Source organism: Tinamus guttatus, unplaced genomic scaffold (genome assembly GCF_059628265.1).
Source record: "Tinamus guttatus ecotype Peru unplaced genomic scaffold, ASM5962826v1 Tinamus_guttatus_pri_ptg000355l, whole genome shotgun sequence".
NCBI classification, from domain to species: Eukaryota; Metazoa; Chordata; class Aves; order Tinamiformes; family Tinamidae; genus Tinamus; species Tinamus guttatus.
The window spans coordinates 919,981-943,103 of record NW_028288889.1 but is presented as its reverse complement, the minus strand read 5'-3'; the positions used below and the strand labels follow the sequence as shown (position 1 = coordinate 943,103).

The 23,123-nt window shown below is 39.7% G+C and overlaps 1 protein-coding gene across 1 annotated transcript in view; it reads right to left on the bottom strand.

The window, feature by feature from the left end:
* Positions 1 to 5,142: 5,142 nt before the first annotated feature.
* LOC104580236 (adenomatous polyposis coli protein) overlaps positions 5,143 to 23,123 on the bottom strand; it is a 76,239-nt gene continuing 58,258 nt past the window's right edge. Inside the window, exons 10-16 of the mRNA XM_088529896.1 lie at positions 19,864 to 20,242; positions 18,736 to 18,831; positions 17,792 to 17,931; positions 16,815 to 16,892; positions 13,730 to 13,846; positions 12,513 to 12,727; positions 5,143 to 12,006 (exon numbers count right to left, since the gene is read on the bottom strand). Of these exons, the coding sequence (XP_088386022.1) occupies positions 5,460 to 12,006; positions 12,513 to 12,727; positions 13,730 to 13,846; positions 16,815 to 16,892; positions 17,792 to 17,931; positions 18,736 to 18,831; positions 19,864 to 20,242 (7,572 nt within the window). The 3' untranslated portion in view covers positions 5,143 to 5,459. The remainder of the gene's footprint in view (positions 12,007 to 12,512; positions 12,728 to 13,729; positions 13,847 to 16,814; positions 16,893 to 17,791; positions 17,932 to 18,735; positions 18,832 to 19,863; positions 20,243 to 23,123) is intronic.

The window sequence follows — 23,123 nt, the reverse complement described above, 5'->3', positions numbered from 1 at the left end:
TGTCTGTGCATTTGGATGTGTATCTATGTATTTGTGTGTTTCTGTGTGCCTTTGTGTGTGTGTATCTGCATGCATCTGTGTGTTGATCTTTGTGTGTGTGCCTGTGTCTGCGTGCATCTGTTCCTCTGTACGCCTGTCTGTCTGTGTGCAGACTTCTCACATAAAGAGGACAAAGCTGTAAGTTGGTATTTCCAGAGTAAACTGAATTTCAGGTACTAGTTTGATATGTACTGGAAATATTAAGCTAATTCAAGAACAACTAAAGGTCTGCATGCAAATCACAAAAGTTGTAACAAAATCTGGAGAAGGAAAGGTAATGCATTTTAAAAGAACAGTGAAAAAGTCTGCCTCGATTTCCTTGCTTTTCTTCTTTTTGACTTCACATAAATAATGTCATGTTACCTACAGCGGTTATTTCATAGCAATAAAACCAAGCAACCAAACGGAAGTCTTTAGCAGTGTAAACCAAACCTGACTGTCATTAATCTATGTGGACGGATATATAGATATAGCAATATGGCTTCGTGCTTGACATAAGCTGACTTGGCCAGACTTAGGCTTAGGGCCTGGCGCTCGGAAGATCTCGCGATGTTACGGAAAGCAAAGGGTCAGCAGAAATTAAGGCGAGTCAGCTGTCTTACTCTGAAGAATCAGTACATAGCCATATAAGGTTACATTGTTGCTAATTGGTGGCAGAGCAAGCTTCCACATTCGAAAGGAGTACAACTGTAGTGAGCAGCAAGCAATAAATGGCACTCCAACCATATTGGTGTTACGTGGTTTGTCCCCTAGCGGGGTAGGATGGCCCCGGAGAGCCCGACCTCCAGGTGAACACGTTACGTTGCAGAGAGCTGAGACGGGAAACCGCGCGGCCGGATACAGTGAACGGCAACAATCTAAAAAAGGAAAATGGCTTTAAAACATATATGTGGGTACTAGATTTTATTTCCAGCATCCGTTTTTATAAGTTAAAAGCTTAAAGGGATCTTTGTATCCTAATTTCTAACATAAATCAATCATCATAGATATCCTTAAATACGCTATAAAGGGTTTTAATGGGTATTGAACATTTTAGATGTAGAATCATAGAATCATAGAATGCTTAAGGTTAGAAGGGACCTCTAGAGGTCATCTAGTCCAATCCCCCTGTACACGCAAGGTCACCTAGAGCACGTGGCACAGGACTGCGTCCAAGCAGATTTTGAAGATCTCCAGAGAAGGAGACTCCACAGCCTCTCTGGGCAGCCTGTTCCAGTGCTGTCACCCTCACTGTTAAAAAAATTTTTCCTTAAGTTCATGTGGAACTTTTAATGCTTCAGTTTCCAGACGTTTCCTCTAGTTCTGTCGGTGGCCACCACTGAAAAGAGGCCAGCACCATCTTCCTCACTGCCTCCCTTGAGGTGCTTATAAACACTGATTAGATCCCCTCTCAGCCTTCTCTTCTCCAGGCTGAACAGGCCCAGCTCCCTCAGCCTCTCCTCAGAGGGCAGATGTTCTAGGCCCCTGATCATCCTTGTGGCCCTGCGCTGGACTCTCTCCAGCAGCTCCACATCCCTCTTGTACTGTGGGGCCCAGAACTGGACACAATACTCCAGATGTGGCCTCACCAGGGCTGAGTAGAGGGGCAGGATCACCTCCCTCGACCTGCTAGAGACACTCTTCTTAATGCACCCCAGGATCCCAGTGGCCTTCTTGGCCACAAGGGCACACTGCTGCCTCATGGTCAAATTGTCATCCACCATGACACCCAGGTCTTTCTCTGCAGAGCTGCTCTCCAGAAGGTCAGTCCCCAGCCTGTACTGGTGTCTGGGGTTATTCTGCCCCAGGTGCAGGACCTTGCACTTGGCCTTGTTGAATTGCATGAGGTTTTTCACCGCCCAGTTGTCCAGGTCCCTCTGCATGGCAGGGGTATCAGCTACTCCGCTGAGTTTCGTATAATCAGCAAATTTGCTGAGGGAGCACTCCGTCCCTTCATCCAGGTCATTGATGAATAAATTGAACAGGACTGGACCAAGGACTGACCCCCTGGGGGATACCGCTAGCTACAGGCCTCCAACTAGACTCAGCACCACTGATCACCACCCTATGAGCTCTGCCATCCAGCCAATTCCTAATCCACCTTACTGTGCACTCATTTATCCCCCACTACCGGAGCTTGCCCAGGAGGATGTTGTGAGGGACGGTGTCAAAAGCCTTGCTGAAGTCGAGATAGATGACATCCACCGCTCTCCCCTCATCTATCCAGCTGGTCATTCCATCATAGAAGGCTATCAGGTTAGTCAAGCATCGTTTCCCCTTGGTAAATGCATGCTGACTACTCTTGAGCACTTTCTTGTCCTCCATGTGCCTGGAGACAACGGCCAGTAGGAGCTGTTCCATCACTTTTCCGGGGACGGAGGTGAGGTCACTGGCCTGTAGTTGCCTGGGTCCTCCTTCTTGCCTTTTTGAAGACTGGCATGACATTGGCTTTCTTCTAGTCCTCAGGCACCTCCCTCATTCTCCAGGATCTTTCAAAGATGATGGAGAGCGGCTTAGCTATGACATCTGCCAGCTCACGCAGCACTCTGGGGTGCATCCCATCAGGGCCCATGGATTTGTGGGCATCGATTTTCCTTAGGTGCTCTCTGACCCAATCTTCCTCTACCCAGGGCGAGTCTTCCTCTCTCCAGGCATCTTCTCTTGTCCCTAGGGCTCTAAAGGGCTGCCCTTGGTAAACACCGAAGCAAAGAAGGCATTCAGCAACTCTGCTTTTTCTGTGAATCAGAAAAAAATAATGTAGGTCTGGAAAGGATTTCTATAGGTCACCTAAGCCCATCTCTCTGCGCAAAAGCAGTATGAAATACGCTAAAGCCCATCCCTAAGAGATGTTCGCTAAACCTCTTCTTAAAACTTTTATAATGGAACGTTAACATCTCCCATTGGAAGTATATTTTAGTGTTTCACTACTCTTACAGTTGAGAAGTTTATCTTATATCTTTTTTTTTTGCTACAAATATAGGCTAGTTATAAGGATATTAAGAGAAACTTTCCAATTATAGTGATCATGCAATACCTCCAAGACTATCTAGAGAGGCCATTGCAATGTTCAAAGATATTTTAGTGCATGAATACACATACAGTTATTTATTATTTTACCTCCTCTTATTTTCTGTAATCAAAATGTCTTTATTTGGATTTAATTCAAATTAAAACACCTATCAGGATGCAGATGCCAAGCTGATCATACTGGATTACACAGTATATCTACACAGTAACAGTTAAAAGCCCAATGCAAAAGTATCACATAATTTATATGAAAGTCTTGCATTTTAAACACGGGGATGAAGTTCTATATTCTACTCCAATAGGAAGTCCTGACTTTGAACAAATCACAATCTTTCTCCATCTCTATTCTTCATCTGTAAAAGGACAACAATATTCATATTAATGTTTTTTGTGATGACTACTATATGCAAATATATTAAATGAGGAATACTGCTTGTTAACAGATTCACCAGCTGCTAAAAAATATAGCACTTCTATAAGTAAATTTGAAGGAAAACAAAGTATAGATGAAGAAATAAGATCCACTTCTTCCAAAATGATATTTTGGTATTGGCTTTTAATTCAATTTTAGTTGACTTCTGTTAATAGTTTCTGTTCATAAAAAGTGCATTCATATGCAGAATTTAAGAAAAAATAATAGATTAATTTCAATGTCAAATGAAGTACAGATGTGATACACACTACAACTCTGTTAAAGCTACCGTAAAATTAAAATTACTCTACTTCAGGGAATCCTGAAATCAGAGCATTTTGAATCCTAAATACCAGTTATTTAGAATGCTAACTTTAGAATAGTTGAGATAGATACACAACAAACAAATGCTATATCATGGTTTGTTCAATCATACACACAATGGTTAATATTATATTATTTCATAAGTTTTTCTAGTTTAAACCAAATCTCATCTAAAATCATACCACATATATATTTTAAGCACAGATTTCTCTTTTCAGGATTCTTTAAGCACAAACCATATTCACATCAAAAGGGTTGAGGCAGCAAATATCCTGGTTTGTGCATAAAATTGTTCTACTATAATAACAAATTTCTTATCATGTGATTTTTGCAATATTTTTCCTCAATTATTAAAAAATAAAAAATGCATGAAGATTTCAAATAGAATTAAAATTTCATCTTATAGTCACTATTTCACATTCTACATTATTTCTCCTAATTTAAAAAAAATCTTTTGATTTATAAATATTTTTATACATAAAATATTGTTTCAGGCTTGCAATTATGAAAGCAATTATACTGCTTGGCTTCTGGAATTACCCTGCCTTTAGCCTTGTTCTGCACCTGAGATGTGTGAAACCGTCTCAATTACAACTATAGTACAGAAGACCTAGGGCCCGATCCTGCAACTGTTATAAGCATCCTACAACAGCCATTGTCAGTGATAAAGAAGGGTGAATAGTGGAGGTGCAAAATTCTTAAGTGCAAGTGCATAATACAAGACGTTATAAGGTGACATCTCAAAATAAAAGTGTCTTTTTACGTAATGCAGAAGTAACACACACAATTTACATATAGTAATAATTTATTCTGAAATGTTCATTTTAGTCTCTATTGAGATATCACCCCCGTCTCATTAATAAAAGAGCAGCCATTTCACCTCAAATACCAGAATATACAACAAGTTACAGCATAACAAAAAAAATCCCTACTTACTTTAAGATAAAGTCTAGCTCAGATAAAATAATTTTGTTCAAGGTTTTACGGTTACACGGTTTCTTTTGTTGCAGAGCACAAAAAGTGTAAATTGTTACACCATAGCTATCTATGCACATTATGTGACCACAGAAATGTTAATCATTACTTCAGAAAATGAACCATCAGTTCCATTCATGCAGAAAAGCAGGCTAGGAAAGCTTGTTCCGCAGAAACCATATCACTGTGAATTTCACAGCCACATGATTAATTATTGGGTTAGATGGACTCACAAATACTAAAACTAGAGGTTTTTTATTTTTTTGCATAAATAATACCAATTCTTCCCTGATGTAGTTTAGTCAGTCTGTAATCTACAAATGATTGATAGGGATGATCCAGTCATATGGTTTTAACTGCAATGTTCATGATTTCAAGACAAGCAATATTTAAAGAATTACAGGATGGGTTACTTATTAAATACATGCTAAACATACTGTACAAATATAATTGTGTTAGCAATTTTACTCCAAACTGTCAATCAGGTATCCATCCAAAATATTACCAGTCAGACAAAGCATACTATCAAATATGGCTTCCAGAACAAGGACCCTCTAACAAGAATCAAACCTATTTACAAAAAATAAAAACAACAAATAAAACCAATCCCCAGTCTTTTAAAGTTTCATGTGAAACAATTTTTTTCTCAATAGCTGCTGTAAATAACACATCATTTATTATTATTATTATTATTTTAATGTTTTTAAACAGAAGTCACCAGGTAAGAGCCTGAATGGCGTTTGGGGCTCTGAGTTTCGCTGGAGTCTGCATTTTCTGTCTTCGAGTCACGTTTCTTTGTGCTGTCGTTTACTGGCGTTGGTATTTGTGATGGCCGAGCAGAACTGTTGTCAGCATTACTTTTCCTGGGGCTTGGATTGTAGTTAAAAGGAGTCACTCTTGCTGCAACAGCACCACTGGGGGAGCTGTGTTTGCTGGAGCTGCTGGAGCTGAATGGTGTACGCTCACTAACAGTACTTTCAGCATTTTCTGGTAAAGGTACAGCATTATTCTGCACAGGTTTTGCTTCATTTCCTTTCTTGTCTGGACTGTCTATTTGAATAGATGAGTTCAGATGACTTTCTAAACCAATAGCAGGAACATTTCCATTCCCTGTTTTTTGTTTCTCTTGTTTCTCTTTAGAACCTTTACCATTCACGTCCCCTTTCTCAGAAACACTGTCAATAACACAGGGAGTATTTCCAGTTGGGAACCTTCCAGATCGAGGATTATTAATTGGGCAGTCTTCTATCCTCACCCACACATCCTCTGTCTGAGAGACAGCTGGTGTCATCTGATAAATTAGTGTTTTGGAATCAGAGCCATTTGTTTCACCTGAGGAAGAATGCTGAGGATCATTCATTATTTGAGAAATTTCACTTTCTTTTATTTTTCTCCAAGTACCTTTTGCTGGTGCTTGACTTTCTTTACTTTGCTTGGGTCCAGAAATAGAACTTCTGTGTTGCTTTTCATCTTCACTTTTTGCCTTTTCACTGGATTCAGAAGAAGCTGACAGAATCGAGGAAGAACTTCCAGTTCTTCGCCAAGTGCTAACACGAGGAAGTGATGAGGAGTGCTTACTATGCTCACGCTTCCACGTTCCTGATCTATTGATTGGCAATCTAGATGGACTCTCAGAATGAGAACGAGCTATATCATGATGTTTTACTGGCCTTCCATCATATTCTACAGAAGGGCTCAGATTTGGGGTTAATTTTCTCCAACTGCTAGTCTGGGCAGTTGAATGAGCGGATAAAGACATATCAGGAAGAGATGGACTTAAAACTGGCATCTGCATTTGGGATCTAGTGGGAGAATCTGGCCTGGAAGGGGACAGAGATTCAAATGAAGTAGACTCTTCTAATTTGCCTCTTAGAGTTGGACTCGGAGCTTCTTTAATAAAAGTTGACTGACGAACCAGAACAGGTCTCTCAGATCTGTCAGATTCGCTTCCGCTAGATTTTGTGGATGACATTCTGGCTAGCTCAGTCTTTTTGTTGGATCCACCACTACTGAGAATCTGGTTTAATCCTTTTGAAGCAGACTCACTTCTGAGAATGCCACTGTTACTCTTAGGTAAGGCGGTTTGCTTTGTAAGGCTTTGCTGGCTCATCTGCCTGCCTGGTGATGTACATGACATCCTTCCTGAACTTGAAGATTTAGTTGAAACTGTACTAGGAGATGACGTCCTTGGCAACTGAGACAGTTTGTTGGAAGGACTTATACCGTTTCTTCCTGGGGAAATTGAGTTTCGACCTGGAGATTGCAGAGGCCTGCTTAATGGCTGCTGTTGAAGTCTGGAAGGAGTGGAGTCTCTAGATCCTGATCTAGAAGGGCCTTTACTTGATCCACCCTGTTGAGAAGGTTGCCTAGTTACAGGAGCTGGCTCAGGCTTCACTGATGATTTGACTCCTCTTGGAGAACTAGTGCAACTATGGCCTTCACTGGGACTCTTAGAGTTTGTGTTTTTCAGTGGAGGACCTTTCTTGGAAACAGGACTAGTACTCGAGGAACTATTTCGAACTCCTGGAATATGAATCATTGTTCTACCACGTGAAATTGAAGGCATATTTGTTTGCTGTGGTTGCTTTAGCTGGCTTGAAACTTCTGAAGTGGAGCAAGCTTTTCCTATAATTATACTTTTATATACTTTTTTCCCTCCTTTGATTCCCTTATTTTCAGATTCTACTTTTTTAGACTCCAAAGTGCTCTTCTCCCTTGGCTTAAGAATTCTTGGTCCTTTATTACTAGTAAAAGGCTTTTCTTCTTGGTCTGGGGTAAGACGAAATGGCGACCCTAGAGAAATACCAGATTTTAATGAAAGGATAGAATCAGAGTCTGATGAGGCTTGTCTAGACAGTGATGCAGCGGCGGCAGCTTGATGCAAGCTACTAACTATAGAATTTGCACCTTCTTGTATAGCTTTCCAGTCAAAGTTCTCTGAATCAGGTGAGAAACCATGTTCCAAATGTGGCCTCTGCATATCTCTCAAATCCAGTGTTAAATCTTCTGCCAGTATACCACCCATATTTCTGGAATTATATTTTTCACTTTCACTCTTTACTCTTGAAGGCTTTTTCTTTTTAGGCATAGCAGAACTAATGCATTCTTGCAAAAGATCATCTTCCGAGTCAATGCTAAGAGAACTCAGGGAGCTGTTTCTAGAGAAACACACAGGTGTATCTTCAACGTGAAACAACTTAGGTGCATAACCAAAAGTCTGAGGTCTGCTTGATTCTATCTGTGAATCAGGAGCCTCATTTCGTTTTACAGGTTTGCTTTCTTTGTTGTTGTTTTCTTGATCAATATCACTGAGGGAACTAAGAGATGAATTACGAGAAAAACAAACAGGTGTGTTTTCGATAGCAAAACTCTGCATTTTCTCATCTGTAGCTGCTCCTCTGTCTGGAATATCTTTAGTTGACTGAGAGAAAGTTTTAGGCTGGCTTCTGCCTGGTGGGTGTTTTTGACAGACTCGTGTCCTATTACTTGGTTGCTGATTTGAAGACTGCTTGGCATTAGTGCAGTCTTTGGTTTCTGTTTCCTTTGCTTCTTTTCCTTTTCTTAATTCTGCTTTTTCCCTTGAAAGGTCAACATCATCATCATCAAAATCTAAAGAACTTAGGGAATCATTCCGTGAAAAACAATACGGAGTTCCTTCAATAGGCGTGTAATGATGAGGGGAATCAAACGCAAAGCTTCCTCTTATCCGCTCTTCATTATTTGGAAGTTTGTCATTAAAATCTCTTGAATTATTTTTAAGATGTTTCTTTGCATCTCTGTTTTCTGAATATCTTCTTCCTTTATTAATGTTGCTTTTAGGCTCTGTGTTTTTTCTTATACGTGCTCTGTATTCGTTATTTTGGGGAGCAGGCTTTACTGGTGATGTTGGCTTCTTTTTCTCACCTTCTAATTGTTTTTTGTTACTTAGAGATGAAGATGCTTGTTGAATTTGATTCATTATCTTCTTCACTCTGAAAGGTTTGTGACTTTTTCCTTTTGGCATAGCTGAGTTAATACATTCAGCAAGAATATCACCCTCTTCTGTTTTGTCATCATCCAGTCCTAGGGCAGTTACAGTTGAGCTTTTTGCTCTCTGAGAATCATCTGTACTTCTGCCTTCTGTAGGAATAGTATCTCTGTTTTCAAATTCCCCTGTGTCTGTCCTGGTACCCACATTGTCTACATGAGCCAACTCATTTGGTGGTGATTCTATTGTGAGATCACTCAGAGATGTAGCTGTTGAAAAATTTATTGGTGTGCCCTCAACACAATATATCCGTGGCATATCATCTCCAGGTGTAAAACTCACGTGCTTCTGGGACTGCAGTCTGCTTTGTGAAGGCAAAAGTTTGTAAATTGGCAGCTGGCTTGGCTTCCTAGCTATGGGAGGAGGTATTTTTGAAGCAGACGCTTGAGAAAGCTTTTTTGTTTTATGTGAAGATTTTGTTGGCATTGCAGAAATAATACATTCTTCCAGTATTTCAATATCATCATCATCAGAATCATCCAAAATGTCTTTTTCTGCTTCAGTGGGCTTCTCTGCTTTCTTCTCTTGGTTATCCTTTGCATCATCCAGCTGTTCAGGTTCTGCTTTGTTTCCATGTTCATTTTCATGTACGGGAGGCATTATTCTTAACTCTACATCTTTCTGTATAAATGGTTCATCAAGACTCAGAGCACTTAGGCTAGAAGAACAAGAGAATCTATCTGGTGTACTTTCTGTGGCAAAATGTAATAATGTATCAGCATCTGGCAACACCTGAACTCTTTGAACAGCTGCATTCACGGCTGCCTGTCTAGGACCAGGTTCTCTCTTTTCTGCATTAGGTACTTTACCTTTAGCTGCTTCTCTCTTTACTTGAGTTCCTTGAGCAGGGGGTGGAGTTTTACTTCTGCTTGGAGGCATTGTTTGCCCAGGGCTGTCTGGAAGATCACTGGGACTTATAATACCACTTACCATTCCACTGCATGGCTCACTTTGAACCGAACTAGCAATTGAATGGCTTTCAAAACTATCCAGAGAACTTACAGAAGTACATCTGCTGAACATGAGTGGAGTCTCCTGCACATAATGTTCTGGTGGACTTTTAGGAGTCTGTGTACCACTCTTTAAGGGAGATTTGGCACCTGAAGAAAATTCAACAACCTTATGTCTAGAGGAATCAGAAGGAGATAAATTAGAAGTCTGAGGTCTGCTGGATTTTGTTCTAATGTGTTGTGATGTTGACACAACTTCACTTACTGCACCTTCTGTAGACAAAGTGCCACTGTTCTCTTTTAGTTCTGCTATCTGTAGTGTGTTATTAGCATCTGTCACATGGGTGGATTGATCACGCCCCATTTCATCTTCAGCTGATGACAGAGATGACAGAGAGCTACATCTTGAAAAACATATTGGTGTATCTTCCACACAGTAAGTTTGTATAGTTTCCTGATTAATAGAGGGAGTCTTACAGGATGCAGTCTTTTGAACATGATTGCCTCTGCTCTGTGCAGAACTTGGGTGAAGCTGATTCTGTCTCTTTGAACTAGCTGAAGGGGCTGATGTGTTCCCACTACTTGAGGAAATATGGTCAGTTCTAGTGCTTTGCACTGATGAACTCTTAGATAAAGTAAAAGATGGCTTCTGAGAAGATGGAGGAACTTCTGTTGAATATTTTAGACTATAATCAATAGGTTGATCTACATGATGTTCTTCATTGTACTTTATGCTATAATTGGTTGGCCTGCCTTCTCCCTCTTCGTGTTGTTCCTCCTCAGAATAGTGTTCACTGTAGTTTGTTGGCTTATCATCATCATAATCATCAACCTGGCACAAGGACTGACTGACTTTCTGATTCATTCCAAGAGTTGAGCCTACTCTGTTCTGATCTGAACCATTGGATCCTCTTGATCTAAAAGGAGAAACACACTCTTGTTGTCCAAAAGGTGACTGATATTTCATGTGTTTATCATCTCCGCTTTCAGCATATACAGGGTAAGTTGCATTTTGGCTCCTTGACTGCCTTTGTTCGTTTTGTTTTATTTCATCATCTATTATGTGCTTAGGCCTTGCCCATCTTTCATTCTGAGAGGGACTCTGCCTTCCAGAATTTAACTGTTCATCTGAATATTTAAGACTGTAATTAATAAGAGTGTCCAGCTCTCCATCATTGTCATCCATATGATTTGCACTGTGTATCTTATGCGCCAAGTCAGCTGGATATTGACCATAACTACAAAATTTACTTTCATCATCTTCTGAGTATGATTCAATGGAAGGTTTTATTTGGCCTCTTTTACCATAGCCATCACTACTACTAACACTATTTAAGCTATCATTTGAAGCTCTCTTGTATTCCATTTTTGTGTAAGGCACAGGACATGTCCTGTTGGAATTTTCAGATTTAGGAAAATACATATTTGTGTGAGTATGGGCGGTGGCTGTTCTTGGGACATTTCTGTCTTCTGTCAAACAGTGCATTTCAGAAGTGGAACCAAAACTTCTGTCTTCTTGTGGAATATGCATGCTTGTTACTTCTTCCATAACTTTAGCAATCTGAGATGCAGCAGTAGAAATTTGCATTCCTATTCTCTTAGAAGAGTTCCCAGTATTCTCTGTAGCTGGATGATAGCTATTTAAACACATTTCACAATCCCTATCAAGACTTTTATCTTTCTCAGATCGAGAACTTTCTGTATTTCCCCTACTGGAGGAAGAAGAGCCAGGCAATACTGTAGTATTTAAATATGGCGAAAGTACAGTCACATTACCGGTATTAAAACTCTCTGATCTGCAAATCCCATCATCATACCGACTGGAGTCCAAGACATATTCGCTATATATATTTTGCTTATGTCTCTGCTTATTAGGGTGAGAAGCTTTTGGGCTTAAATTATCAATGTTGTCAAAAGTCTCTGATAAATGCTGAGCATCTAATTCTGCTTCCAGTGCCTTTTGTTTTCGAACATGAAGAGATGGTAAGCTTGATCCTGGAGACGTAATATTGGCATCCTTATATTTTGCTGGCCTATTTGCCATCAGGTTTCTTAGAGCTGCAGCACTACCCATTGCTATCATTTTGTGTTTTGAGTGAATGAGATTTTTGAGCATGCTTACTGCTCCCATGTCCCACAGTGCCTCCTGATCTTTTGCATTTCGGGCAGAAAGATTCCACAGTGTCCCACATGCATTACTGACTATGGTCAAACTGTGTGACTTCAGGTGCTGTAACAAGGTTTGTAAGCAGCTGCTCTCTCTCAAGATTTCCCTGGTGTTGAGCAATTGAAAACAAGAATTAGGAAGTAGCACTTAAAAGGACAAAACAAACCAAAAGCTTATTATGCTATAAGCAAGTTTAATCCTTAGTAAAGGTAAAATATGCTTTCCTGGGCAAATATACCTTAATTTTCCTCAATTTTAATCTGAAGGCAAATCAAATTCTGCTATGGATATGAACAAGTTGCTCCCACACAATGCTCTCCACATGAAACAATTCCAGGTAGTTTCCTATGGCTAATACAACTAATGAATTTCTCTTTCCAGGAAAAGATTTTTGTACAATTCAGCATTTAGCAAGCAGCAAATACATTAATCCTTTTACATAGCCCTGTTATCTAAATGGAATACTTACCTTATCAAATCTATTTAAAAATTTAATCATTAATTGCTATACTCAATACATGCATTTATATTAGAACTCAATCATACAAACTGTCCAGTAAATATACTTTTGGTATTACTACAGATTTTCAGAAAACAAGTAAGTATATTCACCTGTGGTCCTCATTAGTAGCAATTAAGCTAGAAACATTTCTTAATATTCCTCCTCCACTTTCAATGATGGCTAAAGTGTTTGTTTGGGTTCGGTATGTCAGTATGCCAACTAAAAATGAGAGAGCACCATCAACAGCACATATATCAGCTTTGTTCTCAGTGCAGTGTGCTGACAAATTCCACAAGGCACTCAAAACACTTTTTAAGGTGGATTCCTAGGAAAATAATACAATGACAGAATTAGAGATTTTCCAACTATTGATCATAGGCCCTCAGCAATATGTAAGTCAGTTCTATGAGATTTTAACAAACTTGTTTTTCTAGCAAAGATAGCTTTAAAAATGTGAACCAAGAATAAACAAAAGCAATAATTCCTGCCGAGCCTGCACACAGCCTGAAAATACAGCTAGGAGAAACAAACTGTTTCATTGATTCTGTCCTAGGCTTGCAAACAACAAAAGCTATAGAATTTGGCTTCTTTCCAGCTAACTACAGAATTAAATTTTTGTTTATCATGAAATCTCTACACATTGCATACTGATATTTGGCTTTCTGTTTTCCTGTATATGCCACTCTATTTCTCTAGTTTTCCTCAAAAATATGAATCAAGTAGGTTTCAGTTTCTGTTTTCTATGCTGCTAGAGGAAACTAGAGGCAGGCAGCACTGCACACAGAACTACTCCTGTTTGCTTATCTCTCCTTCCATCATTTATGAATTTTTTTATTGCTTGCCAGAAAGTTTGAGCCACAATACTGCTCAATTGCCATAACAGTAAAAAGGGTCTGTAGATTAGCAGGCAAGAAACTCTCGGACAGAATATAATCCTATATATCCTATATATAATCCTATATACATCTACAGGATGGCAGAAATGGAAGTTTATTTATTCACAAAATTAGAAGATGGTTTTATTAAATGGCGAATTATAAAAAATGCTCTTGGAATGTGTCATTAGAACAGCACAGCTTGTGAAACTGAACAGTGAAAGCTATTAACCCTCATAAATAAAATCCAAGAAACATTGCTGGTTCCCAGCTGTCATTGCTACGTTGTAATCAGCTGCTGGCCAGGTAACGCAAAGCAATTCTCCTCTTGAAAGGAAACTACATGAAAACACCTCAAATAGTACACCAACTGCTTATTTCAAAAAGGATAATATCTGTATTTTGTGTATAATTAATACCAAACTTATCAAATAATCACTTAAATATGATACCTTTTTAACTTCTAAAGCACATTCCATTAACGCTTTCACACTTCCAACTTCACGTAGAGTCTTTTTACTATTTACATCTGCTCGCCAGGACAAGTTCCTTAACACACTTGCAATGACCTGAAAAACAAGAAATAACCTACTAAAGAAATAGCTTTATTGAAATGCCCCCCCCTTTTTTTTTTTTTTTAATCAGCACATCTACCTGGATTTCTGGAATACTATGGAATATTAATGTTCAGCTACTGAACTTAAGCATGAAGTTTGATCAAAGGTTCTGGCTTTTGTATGTGTGTGCATGTTTTGCCAATTGACTGGGGGGGGGGGGGAGGGGGAGAGAGGGGGTCCTCTCTCAGCCTGTGACCGAAAGGCAACATCCAGCTGACTATAGAAGGCCTCATCCACTTCCTCATCCTGGTCAGGTGGCCTGTAGCAGACACCCACCACAGTGTCTCCCACATTAGTCTGCCCTCTAATCCTTACCCACAAGCTAAACTTGCTCATCATCTACTCCCAGGTTGAGCTCCATGCATTCCAGTTGCTCTCTCACATAAAGAGCAACTCTACCACCTCGCCTTCCCAGCCTGTCCTTCCTAAAGAGCACATAGCCTTCCATGGCAGCGCTCCAGTCATGTGAGCTATCCTACCATGTCTCTGTGATTCCAATGAGATCATGACACTGGGACCACACAGACCTCCAGTTCATCCTGCTTATTCCCCATGCTTCGCGCATTGGTGTACAGACATTTCAGGGAAGTAATTGAGCCTGCAGGTTCCCCAGGAGGGGTGAAAGAGGACCCTCTATAATCATATCCTATCCTCACTTCCTCACTGCCATACTCCTGCTGGAAGCCATCTGACATTGGCTGTGTGGTACTGATCGCCATGTCTGTGTGACACTCCCCTTCCCCCTTCTCATCTAGTTTAAAGCCCTCCTAACCAGGTTGGCCAGCCTTTTGGCAAAGAGACATGTGCCCCTCTTGCTGAGATGGTTCCCATCATTCCCCACTAGCTGGTGGTCATCAGACAGAGTCCCATGGTCATAGAAGCCAAAACCCTGTTAATCTGCCAAATCTGCCTTCTCCTCCTTGAATACATTCCCCTCGTTGACAGGATAGAAGAGAACACTACCTGGGCTCCCATACCTTTGATGTCCATCCCCAAGGCTCTGAAATCTTGCTTGATATCCGTCAGTTTCCCCGTGGCATCATTTGTGCCCATGTGAAACAGTACCAGGGGGTAATAGTCAGACTCCTGAACAAGCCTTGGGAGCCTCTCTGTAACATCCTTTATTCAAGCCCCTGACAAGCAGCAGACCTCTCTGGATAAGGGGTCCAGTCTACCTATCGGTGCCTCCGTGCCCTGTAGCAGGGAGTCACCCCCGATGATCACCCGCCGCTTCTTCCGGGTGCTCCTTTTCTCCTTATGGGGGGCAGGCTCAGGGCATGGACCTGACTGCCTGTCTGTAGACAGCCCCCTAGATGGGCCTTGGATCATGATCTCATCTATCTGATCCCCAAGTTCCAGGGCCTTGTACCTGTTGGAAGCGGTCGCTGGTAGAGGCGAGGTGGGCCGTGGAAGGGTTCTCCTGCCACCTCGAGTAGGGACCTGTTTCCATTGTTGATCATCCCTCGATACTGTTAATTCTGCCCCCTCTGCCCTAGGGCAAGAGGGTACTGGATTTACAGACTGAATTGGGGGGTTCTCAGAGTGGCTTTCCTGGGAAGACTGCAGAACACAGCTCCACCAGTCTATTTCTCTTTCACATTCCCTGATGGCCCTCAGCCTTTCTACCTCCTCCTTCAGCTCCACCACCAGGCTGAGCAGGTCATCCACCTGCTCACACCTAAGGCAGGCGATGTTTTCGCTACTCCCCAGTAACACGGAGAGGCTCAGACATTCCCCACAGCTAGAAACCTGGACTGCTGCACATTTCTGTGGTGGTTCAGTCTGTGTTGCCACGGTCTTCCTGGTGGAAGCTCTCTGTCAAGTGGAGACCATGACTTCACCTGATCTCCCACTGGTGGAAGAGTCTGTGGAGAGAATTCTTTTCCACACATGGGAGGAGACTCCCTGCCCCCTGCCTGAACCTCCTGCCTGTGCGAACTGGCGCGCTACGCCCTGTCTGATGCACCACACCCTGTTTGCCAGCTCTGGTCCCTGCACTCCTAGTCACTCGTGCTCCCTGGGGGCAGCTTTTGAATTCCCGCCTGCCCTGCTGGCTCTGCCCCCGCTGAGTCAGAGCCGCCTCTGGCCCGGAGCTCAGCACTGCCCGCAAGGGGGTCGGTGCTGGGGCTGCCTCTTGCTGTCTACGCTTTCTCATTTGGTGGCTTTTGCCGCAGTTGTTCGCCTCTAGACAAGGTGCTCCGGCACGGCACGAGCGTCCGCTCCAGAGCCCTTCCCTTCGAGAGAGAGAGCGGAGCCATGCATGCGCGCGTGAGAGGAAAACTAAGAGAGAGAGCAGAGCGGAGTTGTGCGCGAGAGTTGGGAGAGAGGCAACAAGCGTGAAGGAGGGATCAAGCGTGCAGGAGATAGAATAACCTACAGAGGTAAGAGGAAGGCCGCGCGTTGGGCACAGGTGAGCATGAGGCTGGGCGAGGGAGGCAGTGAGGGAGCGAGCTTCCTCACAGGCTGGGCAAGGAAGCACGAGCCTGCAAGGGCGAGATAGAGAGTAACCAACAGAGATAAATGGAAGGCCACACGTGAGGGAGCAGGTGAGTGCGAGGCCAGTGCCGGATGAGGGGCCAAGTCTGTGAGAGCGAGCCTACGAGAAAGACTGAGATAGAGAGTAAGCGATAACGATAAGAGGAAGACCACACACTGAGATGGAGGCCCTGTGTGACAGTGGGGGAAGAGTGCCCCAGAGCACAAATGAAGATTCACAGGACACTAGCAATTACATTAAACAATATATGAATTCAAACACAAAAGTAACTTGTGGGACACAAAATGGGTAGAATAAAAGCATATGTTAAGAAAGAAGAGCAAAACTATAGTAATTCCATGTCGTAATTCAATGAAATGCAAGAGATACAAGATGATGAAAATGTCTAAGCTAAGGGAATATTTCATCTCCAAAGGCAGTTACCTGTTGCAAATCTTCACTTGCAGATTTTAATTGGGCTACAAGAGCTCTCATGCAGCCCTTCATAGAACATAATGTAGCCTGTTAGGAATCAGAAGAAAAAAAAAAAAAAAAAAAAAAAAAAAAGAGAGAGAGAGAGAGAAAAGAGAGAATTAGAGAATTAATTGGAAATTAGGCAGCTTCATTGTGCATAATGCTTTTATATTTTAAGTTCATCTCTGAAGTTCTACAAAGCTTTGTAAAATAAACTGCAAACAGGTATTTGGTCTAGAACTCTTAGAAACGGATAGATAAGCATCCTAAAGATGTGCTTATTTTTTTATTTTTGATAACATGTATATGACCAAACCTGAAACACTACGAGTTTACAAGACATCTTCAGTATGTCCAGATAATACATTGGACACTCACCCACTCACCTGTAAGTTGGTAATGCATTGTTAGTAGCTGCCTATGAGCTTCACAATCATACTTTTTCCTTTCAAGTAAACTTTGTGAATCTTTTATCAGATAGTAATATAGAACTTACACAAACACGTCAACATTCCTGGCACACGAAGAACAAATTGCCTTTTTAAGCAACTGAAAAACTGTTATACTAGAAAATATTTGTGACAACACACAACTAAATTAAATGAATCAGTCTTGCCCAAATTAGCTTATTTTAAAAACCATGTAATACCTAATACCTAATGTATTGTTTATACAGAAATAAAACCAATAGATAAAATCCTGAGCTTCATTGACAAATTAAAAGTAAATTCAATTAATATGAAAGTTGATATTATATATGTGAGATATAATATTTGATTTGTGGCATTCTCTGTTAGAGATGGAATGGCACAATTCTTAGGTAATTTCTGTTATGACAAATGCAATTAATATACTATCCTGAAGATTTTCATCACACACAATTCAGAACAACATTTCAAACATAGCTATGAACCAAAATTATTGTATGCTTTAAATTTTACTCTTACCTTGTTGGCCACATCTCCAAAAGTCAAGTTTGTCAGAGCCATTCCAGCATACCTTCTTAATGTAACACTATAGTGGTCATTTGTAAGTCCATACATTTCACAATCCACTTGCAAAAGCTCTGCAATGGCCTGCAACCCTCCTTTAAAAAAAAAAAAAAAAAAAAAGGCAAACAAACAGAAATTATCCAAGTCTACTGCAAAAATAGTGTGCACACATCCATGAGCAAATTGTTTCTTTACACGCAAGTGTAATTTCAAATGTGTGAAACCCAAAAGTCTCAGAAAAATAAATAATTTCTTAAATATACGGTTAAATACTGACTCTGGATCTTGAGTTCTGTGCTTAGTACAAACTAAAAGGCTTGGCAGCATGATTGAGATGCTGGGGGACAGGTGGGAACAGGAGTGAAAAAAATCACATTTGGCAGATGGATGCACACCAATTACATAAAAGGCTATTCAGAAAACCTGGTAATTATTAATTTAATAATTATTACTGGATTTTGTTTTCACAGAAAAAATACATAGAATATTTCACTGATAACAACAAGTGGCACAGAATTGGCAGAGGATAGATTACAAAGTTTAGTCTGTTATTACACACAAACTTATCCATATGCATTATTCTCCCAAGAATTGGTCTCCCCAAGAATTAGTCTCCAATATATCTAAAAAAATCACAAATATTTCCATGATAATAATACTCTTCCAAAATTCACAGATCATGTCAGGAAAAAAAAAATAACCTGCGTAATAACCCGTCCAGTGGGAAACCATCTAGCTATAAGTTAATTTAAATTGCATCAATCGCTGACAGGGCAACTACTGATAAAAATGAACTCATGATTGTTTAAACGAGTGGTAAAAAATAATAATAATAATTAAAAAAAAGGCATTCCTAGCAAGCTTTTCAAAGAAAACTAGAGAAAAACAGTTGATCTTACCAAGCTCATTCATTGCATGCCTGTGTTCTTCATCAAATGAAAGTTTCATCAAAACACATACTGCAGGACAGATCTGATGATCACCTGGAACTGGCACTGATACAGAAATAGGTAATAATTAATATTTCATAGGTCTATTATTTTGTCTGGATTGTAAGCTTTCCAAAAATAATCTAATGTTAGGATAAATTAATTGCTATTTTTTTAATGGTTTGGATTACTGGGAAGATACAAGAACAGAAAACTAATTAGGAACACTAATAATAAATGTGTATACACTAAGGCCCAAGATTACATCTATGTACTAGAGTAAGTACACTGAAGAGATGATGCTCCAAAGACTTTTATTGAAGAAAAAAAAATCTGAATGAGAATTCTGAATGCATATATTGGTAAGAAATATGACTTCAAGTACAAAAAAAAATATCTAATTAATTAGAAAAAAATAATAAGCTTAGTGACACAAATCAACAAATTTCTGAAGGCATCTCCTTATGAATGGTTAACTAAATCCTTTATTTCCTGAGAACTCTAAAGTTTATAATTTTGTAACTAGACAAAAAAGCAAAATTTGTATTGGTACAACTCATTCAGAGCCCCACTTCTGCGAAATGATTCTTGCACTCAACTCTGACACCCATGACAGAGTTCACCAATTTCAGTAATTTTACTGACATAAAGGTCTACAGCATATATTTTAAAAACAGCAACTCTAAACTTCCCTTAAATTCAGAAAAAGAAGTTAGGTAATACAGAAGGGTGGATTTTTTTTTAACAGCTGTTCTCTGAGAAAACTCTAATTCACTTATTGTCACTTCTCTGGTAGTTTAATACAAAAATATTTATTATGTACAACATTTTACATAATAGTTTACGTTATAATGAACAGCCTAGAGTGAGATTATTTAAATTGTTCCCTCTCCTAAGGGAAATGCCTATGTCCTGAATTAAGAGATGTAATAGATACTATTTCCTTGTACTACCTCAACTTAAAGTATATACTTTATTTATTTTTTTAAGAAACCTAACGTATATTCAACAAGTAATCAGATTTGAATTTGATTTTTTTTTAACTCAGTGTTTTCAAACCATGTTTTAAAACATTTGTATACAGTTCACAGAACTTACTTGGGTTTTTGTCTTGGTCCATGCCTTGTTCATGTGCCTCCTGCCATTCCCAACATGTTTCACAATAAGTACGGATTTGCTCCAAAAGATGGAGCACACGGATTTCCCGTCTGCCTCGCTTATCATCAGGCTGGGAGTGAATGATGTTATGCAGTGCAGCACTGGCTCTGGCACGGGCCTCTTTACTACCACGAGAGTTTCCTAACAAGACAGAGTCTTTTTCGTTGCCATGTAAAAGCTGTATGAGGAGGGGAAGACATCCAGACTGACACATGGCTATGCAGCTGTCTTGGGAGCTAGACATTGCTAGCAAAGTTCGTGACATGTCATCCTTGTCATGAGTACCAAGCATCGACAACAATGAGTATACCATTTCCACCTGCAGGTCAAATGATTTTAAAAATACAGTTACATTTAAGGAAAATACATATTAAATTAGATTAAAATGAAGTTCTGAATGGCATGAAAGAACAAAAAGAAAATGTATTTATATAAAGGTGCCAGAATTTGTACCAATTGGAAATAATTAATAAGCACTATCAGTTCTTCACCATTTATAATGTTAATAAATCTCACTTAGTGGTTAAATGTCTAGAATAACTGGGTGGTAAGTATATCTAACTATATTAATCTACAAGACTAATCATGAAGACTTCTAACTTTTTCATTGTACAGAGGACTAAAGAAACATACTTATGAAAGTGCTTTAGCTTGGAAATGCTAGAATATATTTTAAATGAATTTTATCTCAAAATTATATTCTGTATGAGTCTCACTTCCAGTTAAAGGTGCTCTTCAGTGAAAAAATATTTGATATGTGGAAGTAATACAGTTATCCTAGACAGAAGATAAGACTGATTAAAATTAATGTACATGGAACTTAAAAAAAAACCCAAACAAACAAAAAAACCCACCTTACATACACACACACACAAAATTTCCTTTAAATCTGGTTCCTTGAAATAGTCATTTTCTTAGGATAAAAAATATGCACATGGGCCAAATTATTTACAGCTAACGAAACTGGTGTTAGTTTTGTCAATTTGTCAAAAAGGTCAATTAAACTTCCTTCAAGTTTACATGGATAAAACAAATGGAACAAACCAATGCTCGTTTAATAATATTCAACATAAAGTACTAAGCATTTGTCATACTAAATCAAGCCATTAGAAAACCAGCATTACACATTAAACTCAAAATAACCAAATTTCAATTCAAAAATAGCAATTTTGAGGGGTTCCCTTAGTTGTCATATAATACAGTGGCCAATGCACTTTCAGGTCTATCTTTCCCATTCCACTTTCTTCAGTAACTTCAGATTGAAAAACGTATTTGGTTCTTTTAACAAACTTTTAACAGAAACATTATAACGAACAAGATAACATTAGATAATAATCTAGACAGCCAAAGCTCCTAAAGCCAACAATAACAGTAACATCTTAACGCACAGCACAACATACAGAAACTATGAAAGGGAACTGCCAAGTAGCAGTAGGTGTGTTTTCTTAGAATATACGAACTCAACAAGGAGAGACACCTGTGGTCTGTTGGACAGAGTTTCCTAATAATAACGACATTTTTTGTATTGGTTACCAAATCAATGAATGATTTGATGTTATTTCTTCAGAGATAATTCTTATGTCTCTGAAAAAGTTACAGAAAAATTGAATGGCAATGGGTAGAATAAGCAGCAAGTCTTAATATGTATTTTTCTAAACATTATAGAATTGCTGAAACAATGCAAATCTTAAAATTTGTAAAGTTGTACGATGACATGCAAAAACCACTGAAATAATAGTCTTAGAACCAATTTTATCACAGTCTTGCTTCCCAGTCTGGAGATCCTGATGTCCTAGACTGGAAAAATGTAATACTGTATTAAGACAATCCACTTGGATTCTTGAAAGGAATTTAATCTGCTTTACAAATGCCTCTCGACAGAGATTTTAAACATCAGGTTTAATCTACAGCAATTTAGATTTGGAAGGTAAATTTTTCTCAGAGACTAACCTATAGAAGCCATCAAAATCTGGCCTCCAGACTTATGGCACATATAGTACAGAAAAAGACATGTTTTATATAAATATATAGAGAAAGATATATAAATATATAAGTGTTTGTGTGTATGTATATTACACACAGAGGTGTGTCTGCACCTGTAAATATAATTCCTCTACTGCTTTCTTTCTTCTCATGGAAGGCTAGGTTCTCTTAAGTTCACTAAGTTGAACCTAATTGTTTGTTTCCTTCCTGACACAGTCCCTTTTCCTGCATTCAGGACTCCCCCCTTCTCTGCACCTTTTAGGAATTTTCCATTTTGTTATGGAAAGTTGCAAACAGACACTCCAGCTAATGTTACCTCCATTTGGTGCATGCATACAGTGCAGGGCAGAAATGACAACATTATAACAGTTTTAAGGACAAATGTAACTTAATACTATGTCAAGCCAAAACACCCTGCTGTTTCTCAGGAGAGTGTGCTCAGTCCTACAACGATAATTTGTCTGACTACTGATGCCAGAGGTAGCATAAACTTCAGTGGTTCAGGAACTCAACTGTGTTAAAAATTAGTGCTTTCTTTCCTCTTTCTATGCTGCTCATATTTTGAGGACACTCCCTATTGCATATCGAGCTTCATCTCTAATTTTTCAGTAAATTTGAAATATACTACAAGTATGTAAAAGGTTGCTTCAAAAGGCAAAAAGTGAATCCAATTCCCATTGACAACAAGGAAAATGCAGGTAAAAAAGATTCATAGAATCATAGAATGCTTAAGGTTGGAAGGGACCTCTAGAGATCATCTAGTCCAATCCCCCTGCACACGCAGGGTCACCTAGAGCACGTGGCACAGGACTGCGTCCAAGCGGGTTTTGAAGATCTCCAGAGAAGGAGACTCCACAACCTCTCTGGGCAGTCTGTTCCAGTGCTCTGTCACCCTCACTGTTAAAAATTTTTTCCTTAAGTTCATGTGGAACTTTTAATGCTTCAGTTTCCGGACGTTTCCTCTAGTTCTGTCGGTGGCCACCACTGAAAAGAGGCCAGCACCATCCTCCTCACTGCCTCCCTTGAGGTGCTTATAAACACTGATTAGATCCCCTCTCAGCCTTCTCTTCTCCAGGCTGAACAGGCCCAGCTCCCTCAGCCTCTCCTCATAGGGCAGATGTTCCAGGCCCCTGATCATCCTTGTAGCCCTGCGCTGGACTCTCTCCAGCAGCTCCACATCCCTCTTGTACTGTGGAGCCCAGAACTGGACACAATAC